Source organism: Mus caroli, unplaced genomic scaffold (assembly GCF_978045245.1).
Source record: "Mus caroli unplaced genomic scaffold, Mus_caroli_1 scaffold_18, whole genome shotgun sequence".
NCBI lineage: Eukaryota > Metazoa > Chordata > Mammalia > Rodentia > Muridae > Mus > Mus caroli.
The window spans coordinates 51,506,181-51,520,639 of record NW_028227273.1 but is presented as its reverse complement, the minus strand read 5'-3'; the positions used below and the strand labels follow the sequence as shown (position 1 = coordinate 51,520,639).

The 14,459-nt window shown below is 43.2% G+C and overlaps 1 protein-coding gene across 2 annotated transcripts in view; it reads left to right on the top strand.

Moving 5' to 3' along the window:
* The window catches only part of Adgrf1 (adhesion G protein-coupled receptor F1), a 58,230-nt gene that overhangs the window by 6,192 nt on the left and 37,579 nt on the right, over positions 1-14,459 (top strand). The window contains exons 2-4 of one of the 2 annotated variants that reach the window (XM_085832997.1): positions 7,486-7,563; positions 11,692-11,832; positions 14,045-14,102. In XM_085832997.1, the coding sequence (XP_085689123.1) occupies positions 11,764-11,832; positions 14,045-14,102 (127 nt within the window). In that variant the 5' untranslated portion in view covers positions 7,486-7,563; positions 11,692-11,763. Of the gene's footprint in view, positions 1-7,485; positions 7,564-11,691; positions 11,833-14,041; positions 14,103-14,459 lie in introns of both variants that reach the window. The other variant, XM_085832996.1, reaches the window with a different exon arrangement.

Sequence of the window (14,459 nt, the reverse complement as noted above, 5' to 3'; positions counted from 1 at the left end):
GACAGTCACATTTCTCAGGGTGATAACTGAGAAATATCCATGCTTCCTTCTCCCCAGACAAGGGACCTTGTTTCTACCGGACAGAGGTAGGGATCCAATTGCACTCCTGAGTTATTAACATCATACTCCAAGGAAAACGTCTGGGTGACTCATAGTCCAAGGAAAAGGGGATTTAAAGCATTGTTTTAAGTAGAATTCAGGTTTACTCTTTTCATTTTCCATAAATGTACATTGAAATAATTCTAATTAGTTTCTAAGGTTACCAAAAAAATCAATATAAAAGGAAGCATTTTGTAAATTAGAGGGTTTTTTTTACATGCATGCATGAGTGTGTGTGTGTGTGTGTGTGTGTACATGTGTGTGTTTGAATGTGAGAGTACAATACAGGTGTGCACATGCCATAACACAGGGGTGTAGGTTGAAGACAGCTTCAGGTATCAGTCCTTACTCTCCATTTTGTTTGGGGCAGAGACTCTTGTTATTTTCTGTTGTGTACATCAGGCTAGATTTTCCCATCTCTGCCTCTCATCTCCCCATAGGGGTCCCAGGATCACAGATACTATGCTAAGCATCCAGTTTTTATGTAGGATCTGAGGATTTGAACTCAGGTCCTCATACTTGTGCAGCAAGCAGTCCTACCCACAGTGACACCTCTCCAGCCCTGGTTAGTCACTCTTATTTCTCCCCTCAGAGTGCCATTTAGTGAAGGAGTCTTTAAAGCAAAGCAAAACATGAGGAATGCTCAGACTCTCTAGGCTTTGATGGTTACAGATCAGTAATGTTACTGATAGAAATGAGAGGTAGGGCTGACCTGAGGATCCCAGGGAGGCTGAACCCTTGAGTGGAAGAAAGAACTTGGTCACACAATTATTAATCTCCCTGTAAGGACTTGGGGTAACTCACACTGTACAAAGCACCAGAGAAAAATCTTCCGTTATGATTGGTTGGCAGAGCTCCAAGCTACCAGGCTTGCATTTAGACCTTTTACAATGTAACCAAATTGGATGAGTTCTCTCTGGAAAATAAACCCTCGTAGGATTCCAGCTGAAACTGTGGGTGATGAGCTAAGCACACGGGACAATCCTGACCGATGATGCTCTTCAAAGACCCAAAGCACACACAAGTAGCTAGAAAAACATCCTCCGGGAGAAGGAGCAGGCGGTTGCATTGGATTGAAATGACTAGCAGCAGGAAGAATACTTTCCTGTCTAATGAAGAGCCGAAGACATGCAGACTGCTAGAAAACAAGCTTTGTACCAGCTCAGCGTTGGAATAGTAAAGATACAGCCTGACTAGAGGCACACCCTTACCTCAGATGGTACAGCCAGTCAGTGTAACATTAAAAAAGGATCATAATCTAGGTCTGGGGACACAGAGACCCGTCAGTCCCTGCCCCTCCAGGTGTCTGTGAATGTGGGCTTCACCATAGCATCAGGGGGGTTATTTTTCCTCTTTTTGCCCCGTGTATGTTGTATGTATATGCACATGTGTTTTGTGGGAGTGTGCATGTATGGAGGTCAGAAGTTGAGTTCTGATGTTTTCCGCCATTGATATGCATTTACAATTTTTTAAAAATAGGTCTCTCACTGAATGTAGAGCTCACTAATTGGCTAGAAAGGCCAGCAAACTCCAGGGTTCCTCCTGGCTTTACCCCTCTGGTGCTGGAGTTATAGGCATGTGCGGCCTTGCATGATTCTTTTTACTAGGGATCCAGTGTCAGGTCTTCACACTAGTATAGGAAGCATTTTGCCCACTGAGGCATCTTGTCATCTTCCTGGAGTTGCTCTTAATGAACGGAGCTATACTGCATGGTAGTTCGTAGGATTTTATTGCAAGTAGCCAGTTTCTCGTAGTGAACGGAGCTATACTGTATGGTATAGTCCATCCAATTATGTTAATAGCCAGTGCATTTCACAGTGCTTGGGAAATTGACAACCCTCTTCTCAGAGTGGTTGAATGTGTCAAAGCTTGTCCGATTGGTAGAAAGTCCATGGAGAGGAATCGACTGAGCTATATAATTCTTTGGGTCCTTCAAGACTTAGAATGGTTAAAAATTCCATCTCTGTTCCCAACTAAGACCTTAGGTTTTCAGTGAGGTCTCAGCTCTTCTCAAAAGATGCTCAGGAATTAGTGACCAGTGTTCGAGGAGAAAAAAACCCATTGAACATCTTCTGCACTCTCAGGTTTACGTTTGGCGACTGGCATGAATGGATCAAAGAACGATTAGACAAGCACTTTATAGTAGAAAGTAGACAGTATGCACATAGGATCCAAATCTGAGGGGATGTGAGTGGGCAGATCTGCATTGCCCCTCAGAGTAGAGGTTGATGCTGACTCTAGAGAGCTGGTTACACTTCACAGGACCTTACAGATAAGCAGGGCGTCCAAGGGTTAGTCTGACTTACCCAGGCCTCTTCAACCATGTTATGTGTTAAAGTATAAAGCATGTACATAAATTTTTCCTCTGCACACCTAGGGTACTGGGGATGTAGCCCAGTTTGTAGAGTGCTTGCCTAGCATGCATGAGGTCCGGAGTTTAATCTAACCACCCTCCTACCCCCAACCCCCACCTCCCAACCCCCACCCCACCCCGATTAAAATGTCTGTGGTAGAGGCAGGAGAATTAGAATTTCTAGGGTTGGCTGCAGAGTGAATTGGAGGTTACCGTGAGCTATAGGAGATCCCTGCTCAAAACAACAACTGCAAACAAACAAAACCCCTTTTTTGTGTGTCTGTACATAATTGTCTACATCCACTGAAAATTTTAGATACTTTTAGGTTACTGTTTTTCCAGAGAAAATTTGGCTCTTAAATTTGGTCAGCTCTCCAAACATTTTTTTTTTGCCTTCTTTGTGTCCCTCCTGCCCCCAACCCCATTCTCTCTATTACATCTACCAGTCAGGGAAAAAAAATCAAAATAATAAGGCAAGCCCTCTGGGGAATTCTATGCAAAGATTCCTCCCTCAAACCCACATGAGATGTGGAAATAAAGTTGAATTTGTTCACATCTGACTAATTCTGACTGAAGAGCAATTCTCTTGGTCCTCCTTGGATATGTGCACACCTGTGGGCTTGTAATTGTATGACCGAGAGGAGGGCAGCATCCTAACGGGGACTATTGTTTATAGAGGAATTGGCATTATTCCTTAAACGCTGAGGCAGAAAACCAGCCTGGAGTTCAATGGGACCTAAGATTGGATTGTTGCTTAAAATGCTGGAGAGTGTCTGTGTGAGCAACCTCAGGTCCGCAATCATGTGGATAATGAGGCCACTGTTGACGTAAACAAGTGACATTCAGAGTCCACACACACATATCTGAGAGAGTGGGGAGACAATGTGCCGCCGGTCTCTAGAGGCACAACAGCAAAGTTTAATGATTGTTTGTGGTTATGTAAGGGACAGGGATTATCAGAAATGAATTCACTTGAATGAATTCAAGGAAGGGGGGGCACCCCTCCACTATGATTAAGTGGTTAAGCTTTTCCACAGATGGCAATGCCAACACAGTTGTTGGCCAGGCGTTAGCTGCCCCCAGAGTGAAATGTGATGTAAACACCCATGCTCTAGTGGCAAGGACAACTCATTTGTGAAATTACATAAAGATTCTGAGGTGGCTTTTTTTTTTTTTTTTTGTAGCTTTTGGGATCCTTCTGGCCTCTGAATGAGGTGTGGGGAAGAGATGGAGATAGAGAGATGAACAAGACAGAGAACTAGGAGGGGAGAGAGTGTGAACGAGACAGAGAGAGGGAAAAGGGAGAGGGAACAAGCAGTCAGATAGGAAATGAGCAGGAGACCTAGCTGGGAGCAGGGGGCTTGGGGGGGCGTGTACCTGGCAGAGGTGTGTAATCACATAAGCTGCACTAGGTTCCTGAGGTCAAGCAGTGGAAATGTCTGTTTGTGAACACAATTTACTTTCTTTGTGTTGCGACTCCTCCTTTGAGTGAGGTCATTTAGCTACTGGAAAAAATGCACTCCTGTTTCCTGAAGGCTTAGAGCCCTCTATCTCCATGGTGCTGGCTGTCAGACCATCAGCATCACTTAGGTCAATTTAATTTAATTCAGAATTTAAATTCTGACCCAATCTAGCAAGATGAGCTCCCCAAACTATAACAAGGTGGAAATAGAAAGACACATAATATTTCGGATCTGAGTGGGTGGCCGTAGTTACTGTTTGGGTCATTTTATATGCTTTGAATTAATCTGCATGTCCAAATGCTGAAGGTCCTTGTCCCAGTTGGTTTTTGATTGATCAATAAAGAGCCAATGACCAATGTCGGGGTGGAGAGAGAGAGAGGTGGAACTTTTAGATTTGCGCAGGTTAGGAACTGGAAGAGAGGAAGAAGAGAGAAATCACTATGTCTTGGAGGGAGACAGATCAGATTTAGAGCTGCAGAAGAAAATTCATCCTAAATGTAAGTGGAAAGGGACAGTGACCCTATGGGAAGGGCTGCCCAGAAGGTAATAGCATAGCAAAGTTAAAACATAGATTTAGAAGATGTTGAGCCAGGAGTACTGGAGGGAAGTGTATGCTAGCTGGATGGAGGACTAGGACTGCCCAGCCTTGGAGCTAGTCAAGGCATATTAAAATTAACTGACGCTAGTTCCTCTGTGTGTGTGTGTGTGTGTGTGTGTGCGTGTGTGTATCTTTCATTTGAGAATCCATATAGCCCCAGGGATGGTGCGACAGTGTGACCTGACCAGAGCCCAAGAGGTTTAGCTAAAACTACCTCTACAGCCCTGCTCCCATGCCCTCTTGCATGATGGACTGTAACTCCAATCCAGGAGTCAAAATGAATCCTCCCTTACTCAAGTTGCTGTTGTCTGCTATTATTTGGTCACAATGACAGGAACAGTGACTTACACAGGTACCAGAACCTGAAGCAGGCCACCTTTCATAGAACCAGGCTAAGGGCATAGATCATCTCCCTAGTCTAGAACCCTTCCAGAAGTACATACACCTGGACATGAGCATTGCTGGTATTCTTTAATAATATCCACAGCTAGGCTAGACCTGTTTAAGATTTAACAGCTTTAGGAAAAATATGGATGTCTCTTTTCTAAAGAGCACCACACGTCCCTCTTCTATTCTTGCCCCTTCCCTCTGTTTCTTTTCTTTCTTTCTGGTGCATCTATTCAAGATCAGCCTACCAACCAACACAAGCCTCGATCATGCATCACTGATAACTATTTCTGGAAAATCCCAAGAGGCAATCCAGTGTAGGAGGAAGGGGAATAAGGAAATAGGAGAGAAGACTTCCTTATGATGCCCAGAGATGTCACCCAGGCTTTCTGGACTGGGTTTGCAGCCTCAGGCTACACATGGGAGAAAAAAGGTTTTAGGCAGAGAGAGTGGTGAGTTGTGGGGAATGGTACGAAGGCCGGGCCTCTTGCTTAGTAATAGTCCTTGGCACACAGAGAGGGGCAGATGGTATACACATGCACAGAGACCGTCAGATCCAGGATTGCAAGCCACAGGCAAAACAATACCTAGAAACTAAAGGAAAAGAGTCTTCCTGGAATTGGAGAAAAAGAAGGAGGGGGTGAGAGCCCGACCTCCCCTTGCTATATGGCTCTATTCCATAAGGGCATTTAGATATTAACTTAGTCATGCTTGACAAGTTAACAGCAAGACTGAAATGAGAGAAACAAAGGAAAATATCCAAGGTAATCATAGTGTGGTAATGCATAGCTGGAATCTCGGATGTTCAGAAGCAGAGGCAGGAGGATCAGGTGTTCACACCCAGCCATTGCTGCACACTGAGGTTGAGACAGGCCCGTGCCCCATGGGACCCAGACTCAGAACTCTTTTGTGGTGTCACATTAACACAATCCGGAATCACCTGGGGAGGAAGCCTCAGTGGGAAACTGTCTGGATTTGGTCGGCTGGTAGGGAAGTCTGCTGCAGTTTCTGCAGTTTGTCTTGACTGTCAGGGGAAGTGGTGAGAGTCAACCTGAATGCAGGCTTTTGCCCTCAGTTGCTTTTTGGCAGGGCATTTTAGCATAGTAACAGAGGAGAAAAATAGAACACACACACACACACACACACACACACACACACACACACCACACATACCAGACACACATACCAGACAAACACCACACATACTTACATATTCCCCCACACACCACACCTATACATACCCCATACACCTCACCACACACACACACACACACACACATACACACCATATCACACACCACACACATACCACACATATACTACACACGTGGGGCAGATATCCAAATCCAAAGTGTGTTACAACTCAGGAAAAAAAAAATATATATAATCATGAATTCAATCAGTGTGGACTAGAAATATGTGTTTGTTCTGAATGCACTCAGACATATTCTTGTCATCATTCCCTAAGCAATACAATGCAACATCTGTTTCCATGGCACTTAATCAGAGTGGACTCAAGTGATTTAGTTGACTTGGAGTCTGTGGAAAGGTATGTTTAAGTTGCAGTCAGATCCTTTCCCATACTGCTTCTCAATCTTCCTAATGCTGTGATCCTTCAATACAGTCCATCATGCTGTGATGACCCCCAACCATACAATTATTTTTGTTCCTGCTTCATGACTGTGATTTTGCTACTCTTGTGAATCGTAATGTAAATCTCTGACATGCAGGATTTCTGATATATAACCCCTGTAAAAGGGTTGTTTGACCCCTCCCTCAAAGGGATCATGACCCACAGGTTGAGAACCACTGCTCTGCCATTCTATATGGGGGACTTGTGCAGGTATTGGTCTGTTCAGTAGTCCTGGATCAATTCCCAGGTGCTGACACAGAGGGAAAGGGAAGAATGACTGAAATGCTCTTCTTCAGAGACAAATATCCATTAGCTTTGGAGAATAGTAAACACAGACAGAAACAGGCACACTTTAGAGCAGATAAGCCAAGATCTAAAAGAATGGTTGAAGGGGTTATAGAGAAGACTCGGTGGTTAAAAGAGTGGGTTGTTCTTCCAGAGGACCTTACGTCCCAGCACCCACATTGCAGCTCACAACTGTCTCTAATGAGATCTGTCACTCACCTGCAGGCAAAACACTAATGCACATAAAAGAAAAATATACAAATCTTTAAAAAGAAGAAGCTGGGCTGTGGTGGTGCACACCTTTAATCTCAGCACTTGGGAGGCAGAGGCAGGTGGATTTCTGAGTTCGAGGCCAGCCTGGTCTACAAAGTGAGTTCCAGGACAGCCGGGGCTACAAAGAGAAACCCAGTCTCAAAAAACAACCAACCAAACAAAAAAGGATTGAGGCACAGGTTACCATTGCAGACTCATGCAGCCAAAGATCTAAGAGGGGTCTTTGTCAAACCGGATGGTGGGGAAGGTGGGTGTGAGAGGAACATTCATTCACCCAAGAGGGAGGGTGACACAGACACCATGTGTCCACAATTTCTTCGAAGGCCTCAGAAAACTGGTCATGGGTATAATAGTCCTCCCTGTTCCACCTCTCACCCCCTGTCTTTGTCTTTAGGTCAAAGAGCAGGAGCTGAGAGCAGCGTCTGATGGGAATGGCGTGTGCACATGAAGTTTAAGTTTACCAAGAAGCAAGGTAAGGCTAGCGGGTAGAACTCTACTCTTTCCTGACCAAGGACACTTACTCCAATGGTGAATTATTGAGTTTGGGAATTGTATCTTTTTCCTTCTTCCTTCCTTCCTTCCTTCCTTCCTTCCTTCCTTCCTTCCTTCCTTCCTTCCTTCCTTCCTTCCTTCCTTTCTTTCTCTTTCTTTCTTAATTAGGTATTTTCTTATTTTATATTTCAAATGCTATCCCAAAAGTTCCCTATACCACCCCCCCACTCTCCCACCCCCCCCCACTCCCACTTCTTGGCCCTGGTGTTCCCCCGTACTGAGGCATATAAAGTTTGCAAGTCCAAGGGGCCTCTCTTCCCAATGATGGCCAACTAGGCCATCTTCTGCTACATGTGCAGCTAGAGACACGAGCTCTGTTGGTGTGGGCTTAAGACTCTCACCTTAGCTGCCTGGAAGTCAGTCTTCCATTAGAAGCCTTCAGATGAAGATATTGAACTCTCAGCTCTGCCTGCACCATACCAGCCTGGATGCTGACATGCTCTTGCTTTGACGATAATGGACTGAACCTCTGAACCTGTAAGCCAGCCCCAATTAAATGCTGTCTGTAGACTTGCCTTGGGCATGGTGTCTGTTCACAGCAGTAAAACCGTAACTAAGACAGTGCTTAATACATTTTGCATATTATCAGCAAAATAGAGCTCAAGCTCAATTAACTGCAGATTTAATTTGCAGCATATAGATATGATTTTTCAAATAAGTTATATCCATATAATTCTTGATATCTGTCTTATTGTAATCTGTATTTTTATGGTTGAAGACACTGAGGAATTGAGGCATATATACCTTCTAAGCATGACTGAAACATCTACTCTTTGGTCTTCCTTCTTCTTGAGCTTCATGTGGTCTGTGAGTTGCAATATGGGTGTTCCACACTCTTTGCCTAATATCCACTTATCAGTGAGTACATGCCTTGTTGTGTTCTTTTGTGACTGAGTTACCTCACTCAGGATATTTTCTAGATCCATCCATTTGCCTGTGAATTTTGTGAAGTCACTGTTTTTAATAGCTGAGTAGTACTCCATTGTGTAAATGTCCCACATTTTCCGAGTCCATTCCTCTGTTGAGGGACATCTGGGTTGTTTCCAGCTTCTGGCTATTATAAATATGGCTGCTATGAAATTTGTGGAGCATGTGTCTTTATTACATGTTGGAGCATCTTCTGGGTTATATGCCCAGGAGTGCTATAGCTGGATCCTTAGGTAGTACTATGTCATTGTACTACCATAAGTTTGGGTATGTTGTGCCTTCATTTTTATAGAACTCTTTCTTCATTTCTTCCTTGACCAAGTTATCATTAAGTAGAGCATTGTTCAGCTTCCATGTGTATGTGGGCTTTCTTTTGTTTTTGTTGTTATTGAAAACCACCCTTACTTTGTGGTGATCTGATAGGATGCATGAGATTATTGCAGTCTTCTTGTATCTGTTGAGATCTGTTTTTGACCAATTATATGGTCAGTTTTGGAGAAGGTACCACGAGGTGCTGAGAAGAAGGTATATTTATTTGGTTTTATCAAATGTCCTATAGATATGTTAAATCCATTTGGTTCATAACTTCTGTTTAGTTTCTGTTTCCATGATCTGTCCGTTGATGAGAGTGGGGTGTTGAAATCTCCCACTATTATTGTGTGGGGTGTAATTTGTGTTTTGAGCTTAGTAAAGTTTCCTTTATGCATGTGGGTGCCCTTGCATTTTGGAGCATAGATATTCAGAATGGAGAGTTCATATTGGTAGAATTTTTCCTTTGACCAGTAGGAAGTGTCCTTCCTTATCTTTTTTGATAACTTTTGGTTGAAAGTTGATTTTATTCAATATAAGATTGGCTACTTCAGCTTGTTTCTTGGGATCATTTGCTTGGAATTTTTTTTTCCAGTCTTTTGCTCTTAGGTAGAGTCTGTCTTCGTCACTGAGATGTATTTCCTGCATGCTGCAAAACGCTGGGTCCTGTTTACATATCCAGTCTGTTAGTATGTCTTTTTATTGGGGAATTGAGTCCATTGATGTTAAGAGATATTAAGGAAAAGTAATTGTTGCTTCCTGTTATTTTTGTTATTAGAGATGGAATTATATGTGTGTGGCTATTTTCTTTTGGGCTTGTTAAAAGAATGTTACTCTTTTGCTTTTTCTAGGGTGTAGCTTCCCTCCATGTGTTGGAGTTTTTCATCTTTAATCCTTTGTAGGGCTGGATTTGTGGGAAGGTATTGTGTAAATTTTGTTTCATCATGGAATATCTTGGTTTCTCTGTTTATGGTAATTGAAAGTTTTACTGAGTATAGTAGCCTGGGCTGGCATTTGTGTACTCTTAGGGTCTGTATGACATCTGCCCAGGATCTTCTGGCTTTCATAGTCTCTGGTGAGAAGTCTGGTGTAATTCTGATAGGCTTGCCTTTATATGTTACTTGATCATTTTCCCTTACTACTTTTAATATTCTATCTTTATTTAGTGTATTTCTTGTTCTGATTATTATGTGTTGGGAGGAATTTCTTTTCTGGTCCAGTCTATTTGGAGTTCTGTAGGCTTCTTGTATGTTCCTGGTTATCTCTTTCTTTAGGTTAGGGAAGTTTTCTTCTATAATTTTGTTGAAGATATTTACTTACCCTTTAAGTTGGGAATCTTCACTCTCTTCTATATCTATTATCCTTAGATTTGGTCTTCTCCTGTGTCCTGGATTTCCAAGATGTTTTGGGTTAGTAACTTTTTGCATTTTTCATTTTCTTTGACTGTTGTGTCAATGTTTTCTATGGTATCTTCTGCACCTGATTTTGTCTCTATCTCTTGTATTCTGTTGCTGATACTTGCTGATCTGTTTCCTAGTTTTTCTATCTCCAGGGTTGTCTGCCTTCATGATTTCTTTATGGTTTCTATTTCAAATTTTAAATCATGGATAGTTTTGTTCAATTCCTTCACCTGTTTGGTTGTGTTTTCTTGTAATTCCTTAAGGGATTTTTGTGTTTCCTCTTTAAGAGCTTCTACCTCTTTACCCGTGTTCTCCTGTATTTCTTTAAGGGAGTTATTTATGTCCTTCTTAAAGTCCTTTATCATCATCATGAGATGTGATTTCAAATCAGAGTCTTGCTTTTCTGGTGTGTTGGGGTATCCAGGGCTAACTATGGTGGGAAAACTGGGTTTTGATGATGCCAAGTAGCCTTGGTCTCTGTTGCTTATGTTCTTGCACTTGCTTCTCACCATCTGGTTAGCTGGTCTTGCTGTCTCTGACTCTGGGCTTGTTCCTCTTGTAAGCCTGTGTGTCAGCACTCCTGGGAGACCAGCTCTCTTTGGGCAGAATATGGGTATGGAGAGGTGTGGCACTGGTTCAGCTCCAGATGCAGAAATTGAATTTTAACTATAATTTCAATTAAAATTAAAAAATGGAGAAGCCTCATGTGCCTAGTAGCTTATACAGAATGATTGCAAGTTGGCATTATTATTCTTTGACACCAAATAACATAGACATAAAAGATAAAATTTTTTTTTGCCCAAGTCTTTATTAGTTACGTTTCTGTTGCTATGACAAAACTTGACAATCAAAGGAAACTGAAAGATAAGTGGATGTATTTTAGCTTATGTCCAGAGAGAAACTCTGTAATGGGGAGGGAGCCATGACAGCAGGCAGGGGGAGCAGGAAACTGAGAGTTCATATAGTCAACCACTGACACAAAGTGGAGAAATGGAACTGGAAGTGAGGTTAAGCTGTAAACACACAAAGCCTTCCCTACATGATCTCCCCAGGGCTCCACAACCTCCAAACAGCACCACCAACCAGGAATCAAGTGTTCAAATCCCAGCGCCTACCAGGGACACTTCTTATTCAAATCACCACAATGTTGATGTGCTAAGTTCTGGGCCAATTATATAAGATAAATTGAAACCTAAGAACAATTCATTACTAACTCCATAAAGTACCAAGAAGGGAACTTTCTAGATTGGCTTATTGTTATCCTTGACTTTAGCCACTCCAAATCTGTCTTTGTTATTTGCACTCACAGAGCTCTTGGTTGTTTTAATGTGACAACGAAAACCCCAGTAAATCTTCAGGGGCTGGTGGTGATTGTTCCTAGTTACAGTCCTGGCTTACAATGTTTGTTCTAGCACACAGCCTCCAGGGTGACTAGACACGGGTGTCTGTGTTCAGTCCAGAGAGGAGAGAAGGAGCTACTGGATATGAGAATTGGACTTCTGTGGCTCTTCCCTCTCTTCACGCTCACTGAGGGCACTGATGGCTTCCTGCAGGTGAGCTGGTACACATCTTATTTTTCTTGGTAACCATCTCTCCTCTTCACATTCCCGGTCCCTTTGGAATCTATAACTCTCCAGGAACCTGAGATGCAAAGGTCAGTGGATTGGCATCAGAGGTCTAGAGGTCTTGTCTTAGGATTCCCAGCATGGACTGGTAATTCTAAAACAAGATTTTATTTCTTTGATTGCAAATGAGTCCCTTCCAAGAATATTTTACTATCTTGGAGATCTTGTCTAATTCATCATGTTCTATGCTATGGCCTCTTGGGCACAGAAAACCATATGGGTGAACATTAACACCCGTGGGCTTTCTCTATCATTTCCACTTTCCCTTCTCTTCTGGAATTATTGCTCAGTACAGGGTCTTATGCAACCCAGGATGGTCCCAAACTCATAGTGTAGCTGAGGGTAGCTTTGAACTACTGATCTTCCTGTCTTTACTTCCTAAGTTTGAAGATTACAGATGTGCGCCACCCTGTATGGTGTATGTGTGTGTGTGTGTGTGTGTGTGTGTGTGTGTGTGTGTGTGTGTGAGAGAGAGAGAGAGAGAGAGAGAGAGAGAGAGAGAGAGAGAGAGAGAGAGACAGACAGGATCTTGTAATATATATCTGGCTGGCACGGAACTCTTTGTATAGACCAGGTAAGCCTCAAACCTGCAGCAATCTTTCTGCTTCTGTTTCCCAAGCACCAAGTGTAGTCACCGTTCTTAGTTTTGTTTCTATTTGTATATATTTATTATACATTTGTGAATATGCAAGTTTGTACATGTGTGAGCAGACACGTATGAGACTGTGTTTACACATAGAGACCTTGATATCAGGAAACTTCTCCAATGGTTTTTCTACTTTATTTACTGAGGCAGAATCTCTTAGGCCCAGAGGTCAGTGACATTATGACTCTTGCTGGCCAGCTTGCTTTGGGGACTCTCTCTACCTCCTAAGGCTGAAATTCAAGGTAGGGCATCTTGTTTACTCCATATTCACATAGGTTCTAGGGATCCAAACACTAGCCAGTCCTCCGTCTTACATAGCAAGTGCTTTAACCACTGAGCCTTCTCACAGCCATGGCCTACTTGATGCTTTCATCGAGGATCATGGCTTGAATGTTTTCTACTCACTAATGATTCCCTAATGTGTATTTTTGTCTGGATGCTTCCCGCTCAACATCTACCCCATGTGCCCACCATCCTGTGTTCCTCAACTTTATGGGTCCCAAACCCCTGAATTTTCCCTACCAAACCTACTCCTCCTTTCCCATTGCAACACTCTCTTTCCACTTGGGTAAAATGTGCCATGCTTGAGTCTTTGTCACGTTGCCCATTTAGATAATTTTTAAAATGGATCTGTAAAATATACCCAGACATCAGACACGACTGACGTCGTCTGCCACTCCCCCTGTCTACAGCTTTCTCATCTCACTCCTGTATTGCTTCCGTAACCCCAGAAGTGCTTTCCTTGCATCTGCGCTTGGCCATTCTAAATATGGCGTCAGGATTAAGGCTTCTGGAAACTTAGAGTGGATCTTTCTTTTGTTCCCCCTGTTCAAACTCTGCATAACTCACTGGGGTAAAGGCTAAAAAACCAGGCGACTCAGTGGAGAAGAACTCTTGTTCTGCCAGCATGAAGACCCATGCTGGACTCCCCAGCTTAGGCTTTAAAAAGCTGGGCATGGATGGCTGTATTTCCAGTACTGGGTTGGAGTGGAACCCGGCAGTCACAGAGCCAGGCATTTGAGCCCATGTACTTGCAACACACACACACACACACACACACACACACACACACCACACCACACCACACCACACCACACCACAACAACACTTCCCTCACTCCCCTCCTTATAAATCTTCTTTCCGTGGTCTGATAGATCTATATGACCTGCACCTATGGACTCCGTCGCTCTTCTCCATTCTCATGCGCCCCCATCCCCTGCCCCTGCCCTTGTCCCCACCCTCATGCTCTCCAGTCCCTCACTCTATCTTCATGACTGCGCAGTCACAGCACTTGCACCTGCTGTTCCTGCCTCCTGCGAAGCTTTTTCCTGCAGGCACCTTCAGATGCTCAAAACAGTCTTCCCTGGTCCTTGGCCATCTCCCATCATCCTTTGCTTGGATATTAGGTCAGGTCTTCTGGAAAACTCAACAGGCCTATGATTTGCAAATATCAAAGCCTCACCATAGTTATCTTCTTCTTTTTTTTTAAAGCAGAAAAATGATGGCCACAGAACAAAAGAAATTGTCAGTATGGTTGAGGAAAGGCATCCAGGTAAGATTCCGCTAGAGGTGCTGGAACACTGGACACTGAGACCAAGAAAACAGAGTTCCCACCTCAGCAACGGCTTGCTTGTATTTAAGCAAGTCCTAATAGTGATCTTAGGCACGCTATGAAAATTTCCAAATCTGTAAAGAGAGAATACTAGTAATTCTTAAGAGCAGGACACTTCTGAGGATTAAACACATAGTATGGTAGCTGGTATATTTATTGCTCTGGCCAAGCACCTTACCAAAGCCCTACAAGGGGGGTGTGACTTATTTAGGTTCACGATTTAAAGGGCTAGGCAGTCCATTATGCCAGGCAGGGGTGGCAGCTGGAGCTTGAGGTAGCGGCCACATTCTATCCACA